The sequence below is a fragment of the Gracilinanus agilis genome, chromosome 1, assembly GCF_016433145.1.
Source record: "Gracilinanus agilis isolate LMUSP501 chromosome 1, AgileGrace, whole genome shotgun sequence".
NCBI classification, from domain to species: domain Eukaryota; kingdom Metazoa; phylum Chordata; class Mammalia; order Didelphimorphia; family Didelphidae; genus Gracilinanus; species Gracilinanus agilis.
This window is the reverse complement of record NC_058130.1, coordinates 94,485,073-94,504,995: the sequence shown is the minus strand read 5'-3', so window position 1 is coordinate 94,504,995 and position 19,923 is coordinate 94,485,073. Positions and strand designations below refer to the sequence as shown.

At 36.2% G+C, this 19,923-nt stretch overlaps 1 protein-coding gene across 1 annotated transcript in view; it reads right to left on the bottom strand.

Moving 5' to 3' along the window:
- Positions 1 to 9,128: 9,128 nt before the first annotated feature.
- LOC123247892 (zinc finger protein 420-like) overlaps positions 9,129 to 19,923 on the bottom strand; it is a 30,362-nt gene continuing 19,567 nt past the window's right edge. The window contains exons 7-8 of the mRNA XM_044676964.1: positions 11,713 to 12,412; positions 9,129 to 11,613 (exon numbers count right to left, since the gene is read on the bottom strand). Of these exons, the coding sequence (XP_044532899.1) occupies positions 10,227 to 11,613; positions 11,713 to 12,412 (2,087 nt within the window). The 3' untranslated portion in view covers positions 9,129 to 10,226. The remainder of the gene's footprint in view (positions 11,614 to 11,712; positions 12,413 to 19,923) is intronic.

Here is a 19,923-nt window from a genome sequence, read left to right as displayed (position 1 = left end):
CCTGGCTTCCAATCCACTGAGCCTTCTAGCTGCCACCCTAGTTGTTTTTCATGTTAACAGCAATATCAGCAAGTTCACAATAAATAACAAGTAACAAAAAATACCTATCCTTAGTACTTATTAAGCACATGTTGTCATTCAGTCTTTTCTGTCATATCCAGCTCTTTGTGACCCCATTGAGATTTTTTTTGGCAAAAATACTGGTGTGGTTTTATCACTTCCTTCTCTAGTTCATTTTACAGGTGAGGAAACTAAGGCAAAAAGTTACATGACTTGCCCAGGGTCACACAACTAGTAAGTATCTGAGGCCAGATTTGAACTCGGGTAGGTAAGCCTTTCTGACTTCAGTCTGGGCTTTCTAATTCACTGTACCACCCAGTCGATTTATTAAGCACATGAAGCTTTTTCAAAGGGTTTCACTTTCAGTCAGTAGTCAGTAGTCAGAACAGGACTTGGATTCAATCCTACCTGAGACTTACTAAATGTGTGGCCTTGAGCAAATCATTTAATCTCTTGCCTCAGTTTCCTCATCTGTAAAATGAGGACAATAATAGCAACTAGCTCCCAAAGCTGTTGTGAGGAATAAATAAGATAATTATTCAGTGCCTAAGCATTGTTTGGTGCCTAATAAATACTATATAAACTTCTTATTAATTTAACACATCCTGAAGCAAAAACGAATTATTAGAAATTTTAAAAATAATTACATTCTGAAGCTTTACAACTGAAAGAAAAGAGACTGGGAAACCGTCCTGAGCAAAGATCTGGCTTTATTGAGAGCAAAGAAATCACACAGATCAGATGTCTACAGACTCCCCAGTTTGAAGTCTGAGACCCAGAGTTGCAAAATATACATTCTTTTATAGTTTTCGTGTTTGTTCCCCAACCCTGCATTTCTGAGAAATCCCCAGATTCTCTTTTGAGTGGTCTCTGAGACCTCTTAAATGGGCATCTTGGAATGTATTACCCTGCAGACAAGAGGAGACGGCACTATAAAACAGTATACAATGTACTTTATTATTACTGTATTTAATGTTGGTAATGTCTTACTGTGTGTCCAATTTATCACCTAAACTTTATTATGCATATGTATAAGAAATCACATTTTATATGGGATCAGCATGGTATTCCCCATAGAGATAGGGCCTTACTATAGATTCTTGCTGCTAAGATTTTTATGACCTTGCCAAGACCAAAAATCCAGGAGAACCTGCCAGTTCACACAGAACCTCGCAGATAATGAGACTTCCAAAATCTTTTGTATTTTCCCAGACATCGAGTTATTATTTTTTTTACAAACCAAAATATGCCCAATTGAACACTTAAGAAAGTTTTCAACCACAAAGACATTGTATTACAGACAAAAACCTCTAATAAGTACTATCTCAAAGTCATAGCACTTAGACAAAAAGAAGAGCTAACTTAATGATATAATTGCTTTATATCACAGGTATTATTCTACAAATTAACAGCACTTCTATACAGTAATTCCCCAAAATCACAATGCAACTATAACCATGCTAACATAAAACAATATGATGGATTGAAAATACAGACACAAAATTTGTAGCACATCCATTAATGTTAATTTGATTGAATTCATCTCCAAATTATTTTACGTAGAAAAAACATTCAATTTGTCTACAGATTTTGGCATTCTATACAAATGGCATTCAGAGACCAGTTATAGAATATTTACCCCTTTTGCTCGTATAGCTACAAACAGATATTGTTCAGAGAATAAATCACCTGTGCTTGAATAGTAATTTTTCCCAATTAAGAACTTTACAAATATTATCTCATTTAATTCTCACAGCAATCCTGGAAGGTAGGTATTATCATTGTTGTTATTATTATTATTAATTATTCCTATTTTACAGCTGAAGAAACTGAGGTTAAGTGACTTGCCCAGGGATACACAGCTAATAAGTATAAGTGGCCAGATTTTAACGCAGGTCTTCTTGGCTCTATTCCCTGCATGCCAACCTATCTACTGCACCACTAATTTACCTTGAGTTAATGATTAAAATTCTCTAGGCAGATCTTCTTTTTGGATCTACCTATCTTTGTGAGGTCTCTCTTTCAACTGACTATTAAAACGAGTAATTGTTTTAATTAGAACTAGACCTTCAAAATACTATCACAAAATATTAAACCAAGATTTTAGAAATTAGAACTAGACCTTCAAAATACTATCACAAAATATTAAACCAAGATTTTCAAGCATAATGAAGCATATTCAATCAAGATAATATATTGCTAATAAATTTAATATTATTTCATCTCTCTCATCCTTTTAAAAATTGATTTTGTACATATTTTATAATGTATATGTTAATATAATAAAATGATATAATTTATTGTGGGGTGCCCAAAATTATTTTACTAATACGGATGTGTCCAAAAAGCTGAGTCTACTTCTCTAGAGAAACATTCATAGATTAGAAAAGGCTAATTCATTATGATACTTTCTTTTGATAGATATTTCGTATAAGAGCTCCCATCTCTTTTTGTTCCCATTCACTTAATTTTGGATTCTACTTCATTAAATAACTATGTGATCTGGTCCCAAGTGAACTTAAATACAGAGACCATATCCAAATGGCTTCTCTTGCTAAATATATCTCCCACTACAAGTAAATTATTTGGCCTTCTGCTTCCCAAATTATTCTCTTCTAAGATTATGATTTTCCCAGAGTTTGATCATTTCTAGATAAACTATTGAAATAGAATTTCTGAGCCTGCGAAGGGGAGGACCAGATTCCAAACTGGTTTAGGATAGCTTAATCCCAACAATCCGGTTTACCTCAAATATACATAACTAACAGGGAGAGGTTTATAATTTACTACTTAGAGGGCTTATGTTTATTATAAATCATGATATTAAAATCTGATATACTACTCTTTTTCATTAAAGCTTAATCAAGTTATTATTCTACCTCACTGTATGAGTTTAAGCCCCTTAAACCTACAACTTTCATTCCCTATTTCACTCTTACAAGTCAGGTTTCACCCACTTTCAGGAGGAGCTTACTTAAGATAAAGGTCAAATGAATTCCATGAAGCTTTAATGTCAGATATTCCAGGAAATCTAAGCCATTGCTGTTGCTCCAGGCTGTGCAAAATCCAATTCTCCAATTCTAGCCAAACCTAACACTGCTACAGATTAGGTCAATTTTTTTTTTTTTTTTGCCTGTTCAAGGTTCTTCTTTTAGGATTATAAAAGAACTGCCTAAATTGTCAAGTTTAGTTACTAAATTACTCAGTTACCAAGGAGCCCATTTATTGGCCATTGTTAGTTTTACTAATGCACTGATTGTGCTGGAACCTTGTGGCCTTAGTTTTTCTTTGTTGCAGACTTCAATCATGAATCTACTCAAAATTTTATACAAAAATATAAAAAAATTTATACAGTTTTATACAAAAATAAAGGTCTTCATTTTAAAAAAAGGGGGGGGAGGGGAGTGTTCTTCTACAGTATCTATTTAATAAGCAGTTAAATTCCAGACCAGAAAGCAAAGATTTAAAAATAGTGGTAAGTGGGAAATAATCTTTGCATCAAGTATTATTGATAAAAGCCTGATAATTCTCATACTGGAAATTTAAAAATATTTAAGATCAAGTCATTCTCCAATAGATAAATAGTCAGAATATGTAAGCAAATTGTCTTCCAAAGAAAAAATTCAAACTATCAACTACCATTTCAAAAGAGGAATTGAAATAAAAACAGCTCCAATGTTCACCTCATACCCTGCAATTGGGATCAGGGCTAGCCAGGTTATCTATCACCACGGAATCCTGTTAGTAATATAAAAATTAGGCATGTTACCAGTAGGAAAAAGAGTAAAAACTTTTATGTGGAATTTTCAAAGCCTTCAAAAAGATAGTTTCTTTCTCTGTCTCCCTTTCCCTTCCCCTGCCTCACTCACCCCAGCCAATATTATTCAGGTCTAGTTGAGGGGACAAGACACACAGAACTTAAATACAAAATACATTTTATATTTAGCATCAAGCCAACATGGTTGGAAAATACATGGATCAGGAAAACCTAAGTTCAAATCCAGTTTCAGAAACATATAAATTATGTGACCTCAAGCAATTATTTTTTCTCATGAATCTTCTTGTTTCAATATCTCAGCATCTCTGAACTGCTATAATGGGATGGGGTATCTTATTGGCCTATTTTTATGTTCTTTTTCTAGCTGTCGTTTATAAGGTTAGCTCCATAAAATCTGAACAGGTTTTCACCACATGAACTCATTACTGGAAGGCCAATCTGATTACTGAAGGCCAATTGGGTTTTACTGTCTTATCACTAGCAGGCTTTAGCAACATTAGATTATCTAGAGAATCTCTACAAGTGACCTGGAACCTGAAGGAAAATTACCTCGAAGAAACTATTCTGATCCATAGATCCACAGATGATTAAGAAAAACACAGGAAATAATTGTCAAATCTCTGAAGCTCATGGACACTGCCAAAGGACCTGACACCCTTAAGGCTACAGTTATATTGGATTTCATTATTCACCTTAATATGATTTTTTTGCTCGTTTTATTAGTTCTATATGTTTTATGGACCAGTTACCTATTCTATAAGCTGCATATCATTTCTTCTTGGACCGATACTGATTTGGAAATTTTTTAAAAAACAAATTGTGAGATTGTTAATAGTCCCAAGGAGTAGAATTGTAGGTAGCAAGATAATCAAAATTCCATTTTGCAAAGTCCCTCCTTCTCGCCCTGGTCCTTATCTATCTTGGGGTCCTGCCTCCTTTTATGGTCCCAAAATAGGGGGTATTTTTATGTTTTATGTCTTTCTTATAATCGTGACATAACCTGGAGTCACCTGGAAAATTCCTTGCTTCTTTACCCTGTGTATAAAAGCCCGTCTCTCACTGATTCTATAATTGTAGTCCCCTGCAGGCTGCCTATGTGCATAGACTCTGGATGATTGCTACTTGTTAAACCTCATAATAAAGCTGTTCTAATTTCCCTCCAACTCTGGTGTCTAGATTTGACCCTACATAACCAATTATCCTGTAAAACTGCATAATAATCATCTAACATAATCATCCGATGAACTTTATTAATATCTAAAATGCTCAGATTATAACACACACAATTTAGTGTAGAAATATATCAAACTCAACAGAGAAATAACGTGGAATGGAAGAAGGGGTTAAGAAAGAATATAATGGAGGAAATAGCCATTAGTAAAAGAAACTTCCATGTCCTGAAGAGATAATTAAATGGAGGGGAAAAAAAATGAATCTAAGGGATTAGATTCAATTAAGGAACAGCTAAACATACTATAGTCTTTGAATATGATAGAATATTTTTTGTTGTCAGAAATTATGAAACACAATTTCAAAATATCCTGGTTTGAACTGATACAGAATAAAATTAGCATAACAATTTATATGACATTATTGTGGAGAGCAACTTTGAAAGACAATTATTATGATGAAGTCGGTGACTAACACATTCCCAGAAGTTAATCCTATGATTAAGCATGATACATATTTCCTGATAGAGATAATGGATTCAAAGTATAAAAGGAGATATACATTTTTTGAACATGGCTACAATGTGGATTTGTTTTCCTTACTATTCTTGTTTTGAAGGTTCCCCCACTACCACCAATTTTTATTGGGAGAGGGCTGGAGAAGAAATTCTAATAATGATGTCAAACAAAGGCTACTGAAATATTTAAAGTAGTGCATAGGCAACAGATTAGAAAGAAACAAACAAGACAGTTTTGCATTTGTTATATAGGTGTTTTTTCAAACCCTTACCTTCCATCTTAGAATTAATACCTTATATTGGTTCTAAGGCAAAAGAGCACTATGGGCTAGGAAATGGGGGTTAAGTGACTTGCCCAGGGTCACACAGTTAGAAAGTGTCTGAGTCTAGATTTGAACCCAGGACCTCCTGTCTCTAGGTAGTTTTTTAAAGTATAGAATGGAATGAAATGGAAGAAATCCAGTTTCCAAGTAAATCTTTTTGTGTTCTGTACATGTAGCAAATGCTCATTTTGTGGGCTCCTAAATTCATAATAAAAAATAAGTAAAAGAAATAAAATTTTTAGAAGTACAGTGGTGGACTTCAGGACAAAGATGAGTTGTTTTAAAAATGAAATGCCTATAAGATATCCAGTTTGAAACGTCCCAATATGGAAGATTGGAACTCAGGTGAGAGACTAGGGCAGGATAAATGGATCTATATCATTTGCATAGAAATAATAATTAAATCTAAAGAGCTAATGAAGTCACCAAGTATAGAAAGATTAAATCCCCAAGACAGAGCTTTGAGATATACCTAGAGTTAGAGGACAGAGGACAGCAGGGAAAAGGGAAATAACACTGAATATTAACGATGGGCCAGCAAAGGAAACAGGAATAGTCAAACAGGTAGAACTGAGAGAGAACAATATTTCAAAAACCCAGCTGGGTAGCTCAGTGGATTGAGAGCCAGGCCTAGAGATAGGAGGTCCTAGGTTCAAACTCAGACACTTCCCAGCTGTGTGACCCTGGGCAAGTCACTTGACCCCCATTGGCCACCCTTACTACTCTTCCACCTAGGAGCCAATACACAGAAGTTAAAGGTTTAAAAAAAAATTATTAAAAAAAAACCAACAGAGTATTTAAGAAGACAAAGTAGCCAGATGGAGTCAACAATGAGGAATGAGAAGAGGTCATTAAGATTTGGCAATTAAGAGATCATTGAGAACTTTGTAGAAAGCTATTTAGGTTGGAAGCAATATGGAAAGAGTTAGGCAGTTGGCAAGGAAGTAGAAGCATAAACTGCTTTTTTCCAGAAACTTAGCTTAAAAGAAGAAACATAGGATAGCTTTAAGGAATGGCAAAATCTACTTAAGGGTTTTTGTTTTAAGGACTGGGGAGGTCTGGACATGTTTACAGGCAGCAGAAAAAGAACCAGCAAACTGAAGGTTTGAAGGGATTACAGGAATGACCCAATGAAGGAAACCATCAAAGTGGAAGAGCAAATACAGGTTGACTTTGGTAGCAATAATAACTTTATTAAAGACTAAAGGAGGAAATGGTGCTATCGAGGGGGGTTATGATGTAGAAAAGTTCATAGGAATGTGCACATACATAAATATATATATAGTGGAAGAGAGAGTTAAGTGGAAGAGGGGAAGAGAGTGTGATGGAAGGCTTGAAAAAAGTTTGCTGTGAAGAATGCAATAAAGAATCAAGGAATAAAGATTGTCTGCCAGAGTGCCCGAGTGAGATTCGATAAAATTTGTAGGGGGCACAACCAACACAATTATATGATTTAAGTAAAATTGGCTGAGGCAGATGGCAAGTGCAACGGAGGTTTGTAATCTGACAAAGCATCATCTTCAAGAGAACAAGAGGCACATCAAGAAAGGATGCTGATGAATCCTATAAGCATGGAGAAATGTTATAAATTAATAAATTAAATTTAAAAGAAAGAGGGAGGGAAGGAAGGAAGGAAGGAAGGAAGGAAGGAAGGAAGGAAGGAAGGAAGGTCCAGATGGGGAAGGGAGGAAATTGAAACTAGAGCAGCCAAGGAATATTGCGAGAAGCAGAGGACCTAGAAGTCATCTTAAGGATACAGATACAGAACAGACTTGGGATGACTAACGTATGGGGAGAAATGAAGTTATAACAGGTTATAGTCATATAATTAGGTATCTTAGCAGCAAAAGACGCGTAGGTGAGATGAAGATAAAGATTACGGCTGTCCTGCTCAAAGACCAACAGAGTAGTAGGTCCTAGGAGCAGAGAAGGCTGGAGGGCTGGGCTGCTTAAAGGAAAAACTAACATGTATGTTGAAATCTCCTCCGATGATGGCAAGAAAGGAAGGCTTTGAAGCAGAAACTGAACTCCGAGGGATGAGGAACGCCTCAGGGGCTGGTAGATAAATTGACCTCAGGATCCACATTGGGTTCTGCTTGGACAGTTTAACTTCAAAGGTGGGAGAGGGTGGAGTTGGTGACAGAGGGCAACAGAGGGGAAGTCTGAAGATAGCCGTGTGGGAAAAACAGTATTGATTCCCTCTCCAGAACCAGATTATTGTCTTTGTTGAGAATGAGAATGCAACCAACACCAGAAAGAATTGCAAAGGGTTGCAGTGATTCTGGGAGAGTTGGGTCTCCATAAGGGTCAGAAGATAGCTACAACACACAACAACTCACTAGGACCATTTTGGGGTCAAGAAGAGGAGAAAAGGGCAGCTGGGTGGCTCAGTGGATTGAAAGTCAGACGTAGAGAAGGGAGGTCCTGGGTTCAAATCTGATCTCAGACACTTTCCACCTATGTGACCCTGGGCAAGTCACTTTACCCCCATTGCTCTTCTGCCTTAGAACCAACACACAGTATTGATTCTAAGATAGAAGGTAAGGGTTTATAAATGAATGAATGAAGAGAAAGAAGCTTGAGATGGATGCAGTTAAATCACTTACACATTTATTTCACGAGAAAAGGTCTTTCCAGGTCAAACAGGCCTATATAAAAAGAGACTAGGCCATGTTGGCAAAGGATGGCACAGGTGCCCTGGTTGCATGGAGGGGGCTGCTCCATTTCCCCTCTTCACCCATACCTTGTCATTTTTGCATGCTTCATCCCTCTGTCCAGCAGTCCAATGCAAGCACTTCCTCCCTCTGCTCTCTGCAGTAATGAAGGGGGAGAGGGGGTGCGGGGACAGGACTCACAGGTAGCTTCAAGATGCATTTTGAGCACTCAATCTCTAAAAGGTTTGTCAACACTGCAAGATGTTTTTAACCCTTTTATCAGTTTTAACACTCTCAGGGAATTTTGTTACATATTCTTATGCTCTCCTACAAGAGTATAGAATAAAATATCTTTTACCAGATTAGGAGCTCCACCAGTGTTTTGATTGCTTAATATGTATGCTACTAGAAATGTAAATTTCATGCAATATATATAACATATGATTTTCTCAATTTTCCTGTTTTTGATTAAATACATCTAATTGCTAATTAATACACTAATTTTTACTTCTATATACACTTCATTCACACATGATACTTCCACAATTGCCTTGACACTAATGATAAATAACATATAAATAGGTATGATTACGGAAAATCTGTGAAGGTGTGGAAAGAATAAAAAGTGAAAGATTCTTGGAAATAAATCAAAGAATGCTTCTGTTTACAATTTTAATTTTGATAAATGTTTACCTTGAATAATGCAATGAACAAATATCCATTCAAAATATTCATTTAATACAACTGGCCAATATACGAATGTTCATTTTATTAGCATTATATTTTAATTCCCTGAAATGTCTTAGATGTTAAAGGTCTGAATCTATCCAAGGAAATATAGCAGGCAGGCAGTAATAATTTCCCAAGTCAAAACTACAAAAGGACAGCATTATAAGGCTAGATATAAAAGGCAATCTTGAAATTACTAAAGAAAAGTGTCAGGTGAGGCAAGGGTCAGAGTGAATAAGAATGGCAAGTCAAAGGGAGAAGGTAGAGATCTTCTCTACCATTAATTAAATCCGGTCTTTAAATATTAAATTGCATTTTTGACCAGAAAGGTAGGGGGCCAGAGTCTCAGTAAAAGACAAGGTCACCCCTCTCTCTACATCCCAACCTCACTCCCTCCATACAGATTCAGACTTCTCTCTAGGAAGAAAAACAAATTAAATTTGTGGTGAAACCAATTCAATCCCTAGTTGCTCCTCTCTCCAGTGAGAATAAAGGACAGTTTTTGCCCTCCTGCCTTAACACCCCTCCAGGCAGTTGGGATTTTGTTAATTCCCTATACCAACCCATGTATTACTTAGTAGATAAGCACTATTGAGTTTCCAGATAGTCTCAAAATGTAAAGGGTGCAATAGAGAAGAAATTAGAGTAAAAGGATTGCCTTTACAAAGTCTAAATGACTTGTCCAGTGTTACACAGCTTACAAAGGGGAAGATTTAATTTAAATCTTGATTTTACTTATTACTTTACATATTACTTCTTATGATCTGCTTCAACTAAAAGCAAACTTGAAATCTCTCTTCTAATTTTTACAAATGATGCTCTTGGGGCATTTCCTGATATATGCAAGGAATTCTTGAACATGATGGAAACTCCCCTTCAAGAAAGAAAAACCAGTTATCAATCCTCCCTCTCCAGAAGCATTAATGGCACAGCTGAGATCTTCTTAGCTAAGATGAATTTTGTAGAAACAGCTACAAAACTACAAAATTGGTACTTTACTCTGCAATATGGCTTTTCTGATGTCGAGATAAGTTTGAGCTCCATCTGAACTTTTTTCCACATTTATTACATCTATATGGTCTCTCCCGGGTATGAAATCTGTCATGCATAATAAGCTGGGATTTCTTAGGAAAGGCTTTATCACACATGTTACACTTATAAACTTTTTCCCTAGTATGAAACTCTTGATGTGAAGTAAGACTGGAGTTCTGGGGAAAATTTTCTGTATTGTCATTTTCATAAGTTTCCCTCCCAGTGTGCATTTTCAAATGTAAGCTAAAGACTGAGGCAGAGCTGAAGGACTGCTCACAATTACTACATTTAAAAGGCTTTTCACGATCCCGTCTTTGTAGATACTCAATAAGACGTTTGGTATTCCTATTCTTTTCGCCACCATACTGATCTTTAAAGATTTTCTCCCCACAGTGGATCATCTGATGATCCATTAGAGTGTCTTTTTGGCTGAACACTTTGCCACATTCTTGACATTTATGTTGTTTCATCCCAGGATGTCTTCTCTGATGTTGAATGAAGTTTGACTTCCACCTGAAGGCTTTCCCACAGACACTACATTTATAGGGCCGTTCTCCAGTATGAAGTCTCTGATGTATAACAAGCGTTGACTTCTGAGAAAAATTTTTTCCACATTGGCTACACTTATAGCAGTTCTCCATGATTTGATTTTTCTGATGAGCTTTAGGGATATGAGACCTCTGATGTGCAATAAGGTATGGCCTACAGCTGAAAGTTTTCTCACATTGATTGCACTCATAGGGTTTCTCCCCACTGTGAATTCTCTGATGATCAATAAGGGTTCTCTTCCGAGTAAAAGCTTTCCCACATTCATGACATTCGTAAGACTTCTCTTCGATAGGAATTCTCTGGTGCTGAATGTCAGAGCTATGAGGAAAAACTCCCCTTTGCTCATCAACTTCATTGTATTTCTCCTCAATGTGGCTTCTTCGATGTCGAGCAAAGCCTGAACCCCACCTAAAGTCTTTTCCACAAATATCACATTTATAAGGCTTCTTTTTGTTATGAGTTCTCTCATGAAGAAATAGGTATGACTTACGATTAAAGGCTTTTCCACACTTACTACATTCATAAGGTCTCTCCCCAGTATGAATTCTCTCGTGCTCAACAAGGCTCCTGTTTCTTGTAAAAGTTTTCCCACAGTCATTACATCTATAGGGTTTCTCTCCACTGTGAATTCTCTGATGATCAACAAGGGTTCTATTTCTTGTAAAAGTTTTCCCACAGTCATTGCATCTATAGGGTTTCTCTCCACTGTGAATTCTCTGATGATCAACAAGGGTTCTGTTTCTTGTAAAAGTTTTCCCACACTCTTTGCATTTATAGCGTTTCTCTGTAGTATGGACTTTCCTATGTGTATTAAGTGTTGAGATATGCCTGAAAGTTCTACCATATCGATTCCGTATGTGGAGTTTCTTTGCAAAGTGGAATTTCAGATGAATAATGTACTGGGAAATTCTAGTGAACTCTTTCCCACATTCTTGGCATTCATAGTGTTTTGGTACAGTATGAATTCTTCTATGACGAGCAAAGTTTGAGCTCCACCTGAAGGTCTTCCCACACTCTTTACATTTATATGGTCTCTCCCGTGTGTGAAGTCTTTGATGGTGTTCAAGATGTGAGCGATGATTGAAGGTTTTGTTACAGTCTTTACATTTATGAGGCATATTTTCACCTTTTATTCTCTGAGCTTGATCAGACCCTAAAGTATGGCTGAATGCACTCCCAACCTCACCACATTTAAGAGAATTCTCCCCACTGTGAGTTTTCTGATGTTGGAAAAGGTCCGAACTATGTCTGAAGTATATGCTACACTCATCACATTTGTAGTTTTTCTGTAGTTTAGGTAAGCTCTGGTGCCTAACAAAGCTTGAGATTAAACGTGACTCGAAATTTTCCCCTGCCTCCCCTGTAGAAGCTTTTACATCCTTGCCTAACATGTACCTGGAACCTCTTTCCTTTCCCGTCACTATCTCCAGAGCAGAATCTCCCCCCTGCTTCTCCCTCTTGTTGTCGTGTTCAGAAGACTCTTCAGACTGAGGCTGCTGAGGATCACAGGTCTGGAGCTCTCCTTGTGATGATGCTTCAGGATCTTCGACACTCTCCTGGGCTGGAGTCAGCTTCTCGTTCTCAATTTGGGGTTCATCACCTGGCACAAAAGAAAATTCAAAAATTGTCTCTTGTATTCTAAGGAGGAATGGAAAAAGTATCTACGGATACAAAAATGGTCTCGGTGTGCATGGCATCTTTTTCTGGGGAGAAGTCTGGACCTATGATTTTATGGGCATAAGGAATTCTTGGTGAAGAAACTCCCTCTACCAATACAGATTAGCAACCATTTTGAGTTAAGTGACTTGCCCTGGGTCACATTGTCCATATGTAGGAGTTAAAGTTAGGCCTTCCTAAACCCAAGACCAGCTATTTGGGCTTTTTAGATAATGAAAAAGTTTTATAGTATAGGAAAGGAATAATATAAAGCATGGAATGGTACCAAAGAACACAACATTTTAGAAGGGAATTTATCACTCAAAAATTGTTGGGAAAAATATGGCAAAATGTGAGGTTCTATCCATATTTTATATTCAATTCAATCCCACAAATATTTATTCGGTGCCTACTATGTGCCTGGCAATCTGCTAAGCTCTGAGGATACAAAAGAGGCAGAAAACAATCCCTGTCCTCAAGGAGCTTACAATTTAATCATCATCATAAATAACTGTAAATTCCAAGTGGATGTACATTTCATTTATAAAATAATTTAGGGTGCAGCTAAAATAGTTCATTGGATTAAGAGCCAAGCCTAGAAATGAAGTGTCTGGCCTCAGATACTTCCTAGCTGTGTGACCTTGGATTAGTTACTTACCACCCCCATCCCCATTACCTAGCCCTAACTGTTTTTCTGCCTTGGAACCAATATATAGCATTGATTCTAAGATGGAACGTAAAGGTTTAACAAAAAACTTAGGGAAGATAAATCTCATGGAAATGTAACCTGGCAGCTTCCTCTGCAGGGGGATATGCCACCCCTTTCTGTTTATGTGCCCAGAGTTTTTCAGATGCTTTTTTGCCTAATGTTTTTTTCATTCATTCATTCAGTGGAAAAGGGTAGGGTGATATTAAAAATGGAAGAAAAGGGAGAGAAAAGAGTAAGCCTTATACTCTGCTATGGAGAGGGAGCAATGAAGGGAAAAAAGTGGAAAAGAACATCCACTACAGGAGATGCAGAACAGGGACAACCAAGAACTGGTAAATATCAACTGAAGATATAATGTAAGAATTTTTTTAAATGACCATTTCTAGATCACTGTTTACAAAGTGTTTTCAATACAATATCTCATGAGTGAATTGAGAAACTAAAGCACCCAGTTTGCAAAGAGATCAGGTCTTTAGCTCCTCAGTAAGCAAAAAGACTACAAGGTGGGGCTTACAAGACCTCCTTTAGTTTGCAGAAGGTAAAAAAAAAAAAGAAAGAAAAAAAAAAAAGAAAAGAACATAGAATCATGTCATCTAAGTTCCATTGGTGGAAAAGATGAGAGTTTCTCCTTTGTTGCTAGGGAATGCTGATTGGTTGTATCCACCTGCATCCTGCAAGGCTGGCTAGTGGTACAGAGATAATAGATTTCCTGGTGTCCATCTGCAATCTCCAAGGACAGCAAGTTGTGCAGAGATAACAGGTTTCCTTGACATAAAGATAACCCTGATTTATAGGAACACTGAACTTAATTCAAAGAAAAAGAAACTTGACTTAGGTAGTTATGGTGGGCAGAGAAACAGAATGAAATGAATTACAAAACAGAATCAGTTTGATTTTCTCAGTGCCCCCCCACCCCCATCAATGGCCAGGATCACTCATCTATAAGCTAAATCTTTAAGATTTTTAATATAGTCAGTATCAGTAGAGTACATTAGCATAAGCCCTTCTTGCATAAGTTTGGAAGAGGCTTTTAAGGTAGCAAACTAATCCCTTGGTGCAGGCAGTTACGGCTTTACTATAATTTGCTGATTATTATAGGCTTTTCATAATTTATCCCAACCAGTTAATAAATGAACAGGAAAAATGACTTTTTGTTTTTACACCCTTACCTTCTACCTAAGAATCAATACTCTATTGATTCCAAAGCAAAAGAGTATTAAAGGCTGGGCAATAGGGATTAAATGACTTGGCCAAGATTCACACAGCTAGGAAGTGTCTGAGGCCACATTTGAACCCAGGATGGACTTCCTATCTCTAACCCTGGCTGTCAGTCCACTGAGCCAGCGGGCTGCCCCCAAGACTGATTCATCTTAATACAACCCCCTCTCCGAGCTGCAGTAAGGATGACTAAAGGATCTACTTCAGTCCGGAGGGAGGAGATGACTCACTTGTAGCCTGAGCCAACTTCTCAATTTTAAATGAAAGATTCAAACTACTTGCAGGGCTTACCACTGACTAATTTGAAAGGGAACATTTGCACATCACCAAGGTAACCAAGAAAATTCAGCAAACATAAACACCACCAACAAAAGGCAAAAATTATATAATGATCATCATTATGAAACCATATCAAATCTCCTTGTATCCTAATAACCCACTCTCGATATCCTTTTTTCTTTAACCCTTACTTTCCATCTTGGAGTCAATACTACACTACATGTTGGCTGTAAGGCAGAAGAAATGTAAGAGCTGGGTAATAGGGACTTTTTCCCCAGTTACATAGCCAGAGAGTGTCTGAGGCCATACTTGAACCCAGGACCTCCCATCTCCAGGGCTGGCTTTCTATCCAATGAGCCACCTAATTTCTCCCTCAATATCCTTTTTGTTTTGTTTTGTTTTTTTAATTTTAAACCCTTAACTTCTGTGTATTGACTTATAGGTGGAAGAGTGTTAAGGGTGGACAATGGGGGTCAAGTGACTTGCCCAGGGTCACACAGCTGGGAAGTGTCTGAGGCCAGATTTGAACCCAGGACCTCCTGTCTCTAGGCCTGGCTCTCAATCCACTGAGCTACCCAGCTGCCCCTCCCTCAATATCCTTTTAATCAGCACATTTCATCTTAAGTCTCAGATGTCCCAGGTTGTCTTCTGGTCCCTGGAAACATCTTCTTTTGGACATTCTGGAATATTCTCAGAGAAGCTCTGAAAGGGGTGCCTCCTTGAAGAGCTGCTTCTCTGGTTCCAAGTTACTTGCAGAGATTACTCAATACAATTTAGTACAACCTTTTAAATTTTGTTTTACAATAACTAGGTCATGTGATGAAAAACCAGCTCAAGCCTTATGGTTCTGGTCCTATTAACAATAGAGCTATAAAAATAACATCAAATTAAGAACCAATAATTGACTTAAAACTTCAAAAAATTTCAGTTATTACATACTACTTGTGTTTCTAACTTTACCTAATTTATATATCTGATATAGACACTACCAGCAACAGGCTGAAGGAAGAATCTTACAAAGAATCTATGATGGGCCCTTTGGTTCAGTCTCTTTAAATTATTAGATACTTTGAAATAGGGAAAAGATGCTTTAAAATTCTCTTACAATTATTAATGTAATTTTATATGAAAAATGTTTAATCCAATTTCTAAAAATGCATTATCCCATTAGAAACATTTAGAAGTCAATTATATACATTCATATATTCTAGTTCTTAGAGAAAACATCAAATCCTGCTGTTTTTTCATAGTTTACCACTCCATTTAATTAGAAAATTTTTGCAGATTTATCTTAAATCCCCCCTTAGGAGGATGTCATTCACATCACAACTATTAGTGAGTGAATGGCAAACCCAAGAACTCATTTACTTAGTTGTATAGGATATGAAACTGACCACAACTTAAGATTAAAATATTTTGTACTTGTGCCCTATTACAGTAACTCAGATGTTTTAGTATTAATTCATTCATTAATAGGCTTAGTGTTGCAATAACAAAACCTCTACAGTTCATGTGCCCTGATTATAGAAATTTGTTACAAAGGGAAAAAGTGGAACAGCTGGGTAGCTCAGTGGATTGAGAGTCAGGCCTAGAGACAGGAGGTCCTGGGTTCAAATCCGGCCTCAGCCACTTCCCAGCTGTGTGACCCTGGGCAAGTCACTTGACCCCCCCATTGCCCACCCTTACCACTCTTCCACCTAGGAGCCAATACACAGAAGTTCAGGGTTTAAAAAACAAAAACAAAAACAAAAAAAAATACAAAGGGAAAAAGGAGTAATATGACTGCAACATGAAGAATGTCCCTCCAGGTCTAAGCCTAAAAGCAAAGCATGATTTGACATAAATATAACAAGATAAAGCATCCTTAGTTCTTGTTTGATTTTAGGTAGTTAACTTTTTGGGGAACAGCTAATTGCATAGCAAAGTTCCATGTTATTCACAAAGTCTTACAGCCAGGTTCAGGATTAACCAGATGGAAAACATTCCTGTTCAAAAAGGAAATATAACGATGGCAAAATTGAGTCAAGAGGAGCCTATCTTGGACTATACCAAGGTTGTCCCTTCAACTTTCCCCCCAAACACACACACACACACACATCCATATCCATCCTTGGCAGTTCTCAGATCACATGTCCTTTGAGCAGCTTGTAGCATTACCCTTAAAAGGTGGATCACTAACTTAATGATCAATTATACCTGAACCCAAAACTCAGAACAATATAAAATTACACTCCCAAGAGATTTTACCTCGACTACCAAGATTCATTTATCATAGCTTGGTCTAGAAACACTTTTCTCTCTCATGTTGTTGCAAAAATAGTTAACAATAAATAAAAATATACCCACCTAATGGTCCTTCTGGGACAGAATTTTAATTTTAATATATTATTTTCAAATAATTCCATGTTGCAAATAAATAACATATCATGAAGAATAACCACATAAAGTTTCTCATATCCTTATCTCAATAAAATCAAAACCTTTCTTCATAGTCAGTGCAAATAAACTATAACTTTAACTTTTTACCCTTTCTCTTCTCATCTCTATTTGCTTAAATTCTCTTTCTCTTCCTCCTTCCCTCCAGTGACCTATGATTAAAGTCCTTTAAAACTGCACCTGTCACCTAGCTGTGTGACCCTGGGGAAGCCACTTAACTTCAAATGCCTTAACATTCTTCTGTCTTAGAATTAATACTAATATAGAAGGAAAAGGTTGGTTTTTTTTTTTTAAACCACACCTGCCCTATTTCCTCCATATTCTGATGCTCTTTCATAACCCAACTATCTGTAAAACTAATCTTCTCTCCACTGAGTGTTTTTGGTTATAATTTAGCCCAAGTTTTTATTAGAATTACAAATTAACTATAATATTGTTGCTTTGGGAGTTTTAGAAAGATTTTGCTTATGGTTACCTAACCAATTAAGTTCTATCATTTACAGAAGAAAATATAGCAGTAACACAAAACATTCATTCAAGTTAAATTTTATTTACTCTTTTGTTGTTCCCTGATTCAAAGAAGCTTCTCTCTTTTTATATGGTCAGGGAAAGAATTCATAATAAGCAGCTCTTAAGTACCAGATAAATTTAAATTGCAAAGTGCAATTCATTTAACAGGTAAAATAAACATCTTCTCTTACACTAAAACAATAAAAGTTTGTCACTCTCAAGAGAAAGAGTGATAAAAATTCTAAGTGCTGCTGTTCCCATATGAATTTGTCTTATTTTCATCTTTCCTTAGAACATATTCCAAGGTGTTACCCAAAATCACTAAAATATTTCAGCATTAATAAAGTTAAACTACATTTTGAGAATTTATAGTAGAAAAAATAATTTCAGTCACAAATTTAATACCCAATTAGTTTATGACACCATAAATTTCTGCAGACTGGGAACAAAGATTCTGTCTTATCTATGTCTCTTGTCTGCCTTCTACCTTCATCAGAGTTTAGAAAAGGCAAAGAAAGACAGACAGAGAGAAAGAGGCTTTTTTTTTAAGTTTTTTATTTTTTCTCAATTACATGTAAAAACAATTTTAACATTCGAATTTTTTAATTCCAAATTCTTTCCCTCCTTCCCCTCCTCAAAAAGGCAAGTACTTTGATATATATTATACATGTGCAATCAAGCAAAAAATATTCCCATATTCACAATGTTGCAAAAGAGAACACAGAACAAAAACCAATAAAATGAAAAATAAATTAAAAAAAATTATGCTTCTATATGTAGGCAGACTCCATCAGTTCTTTGGAAGTGGATAGCATTTTTCATCATAAGTCCTTCAGAATTGTCTTGTATCATTGTATTGCTGAGAATAGCTAAATCATTCAGTTAATCATCATACAAAATTGTTGCTACTATGTACAATAATCTCCTGGCTCTGCTCACTTCACTTTGCATTAGTTCATATAAGGCTTCCCAGGCTTTTCTGAAACCATTCTGTTCATCGTTTCTATTGTACATAGTATTCCATTGCAATTATCTACCAAAGTTTGTTTAGCCATTACTCAACTTATGGGCATTATTTCAATTTTAAATTCTTTGACATCACAAAAAGAGCTGCTATCAATATTTTTCTATATATAGTACCTTTTCCTATTTTTTTTTATCTCTTGGGATACAAACCTAATAGTATTGCTGGGTCAAAGGGTATGGAGTTTTATAGCCCTTTAGGCATAGTTCCAAATAGCTCTCCAAATTGGTTGGATCAATTCACAACTGCAACAGCGCTTTGGTGTCCCAGTTTTTCCACATTTCCCAACATTTATCATTTTCCTTTTCTAGCACATTAGCCAATCCGTTGTTTTAATATGTATTTCTCTAATAAATATTGATTTAGACCATTTTTTAAGATACCTATAAAAAGCTTTAGTTTCTTTTTTTGGAAACCATCTATTCATATCCTCTGACCATTTATCAATTGGAGAATGACTTGTATTCTTATAAATTTGGTTCTCTATGTACTTGAGAAATGAGGCCTTTATCAAAGAAATTCCCTACAAATTTTTTTCCCAAGTTTCCTGCTTTCCAATCTTGGCTGCATTGGTTTTGTTGTTGCAATTTTTTTCAATTTAATGTAATCATTCATCCATTTTACATCCTATAATGCTCTCTCTAATGCACAAGTTCTTCTCTTATCCATAGATCTGACTGGTAAAATAGTCCATGTTATCCTAATTTATGATATCACTCTTTATTTCTAAATCATATATTCACTTTGATTTTATTTTAGCATGTATATACAGTGTGATGAGGTGTATGCATCTAGTTTCTGCCAAACTGCCTACCTTCCATTTTTCCTAATGATATTTGTCAAATAGTGATTTTTCCCCCAAAAGCTTGGATCATTGTATTTTTCAAACTATAGATTACTATGATGATGTACTATTGTGTTTGTTGTTGTTGTTCGGTCATTTTATTATCCTTTCTAACTTTTCATGCCATTTGGTTTTCTTGGAAAAAATACTAGAGTGATTTTTCCATTTCCTTCCCTAGCTCATTTTACAGATAAGAAAACTAAGATAAAATATTAGGGTTAAGTGACTTGCCCAGGATCACACAACCAGTAATGATTGAGGTCAGATTTGAACTCCAGAAAATGAGTCTCCCTGACTCCGGATTGGCACTTTATTCACTTCACCACTAGCAGCTCCTTTCTATTGTGTATTATGTACTTAATCTATTCCTCTAATCCACCATTCTATTTCTTAGCTTATAACGGATTATTTTGATGATTACTGGAGACTTTCTAG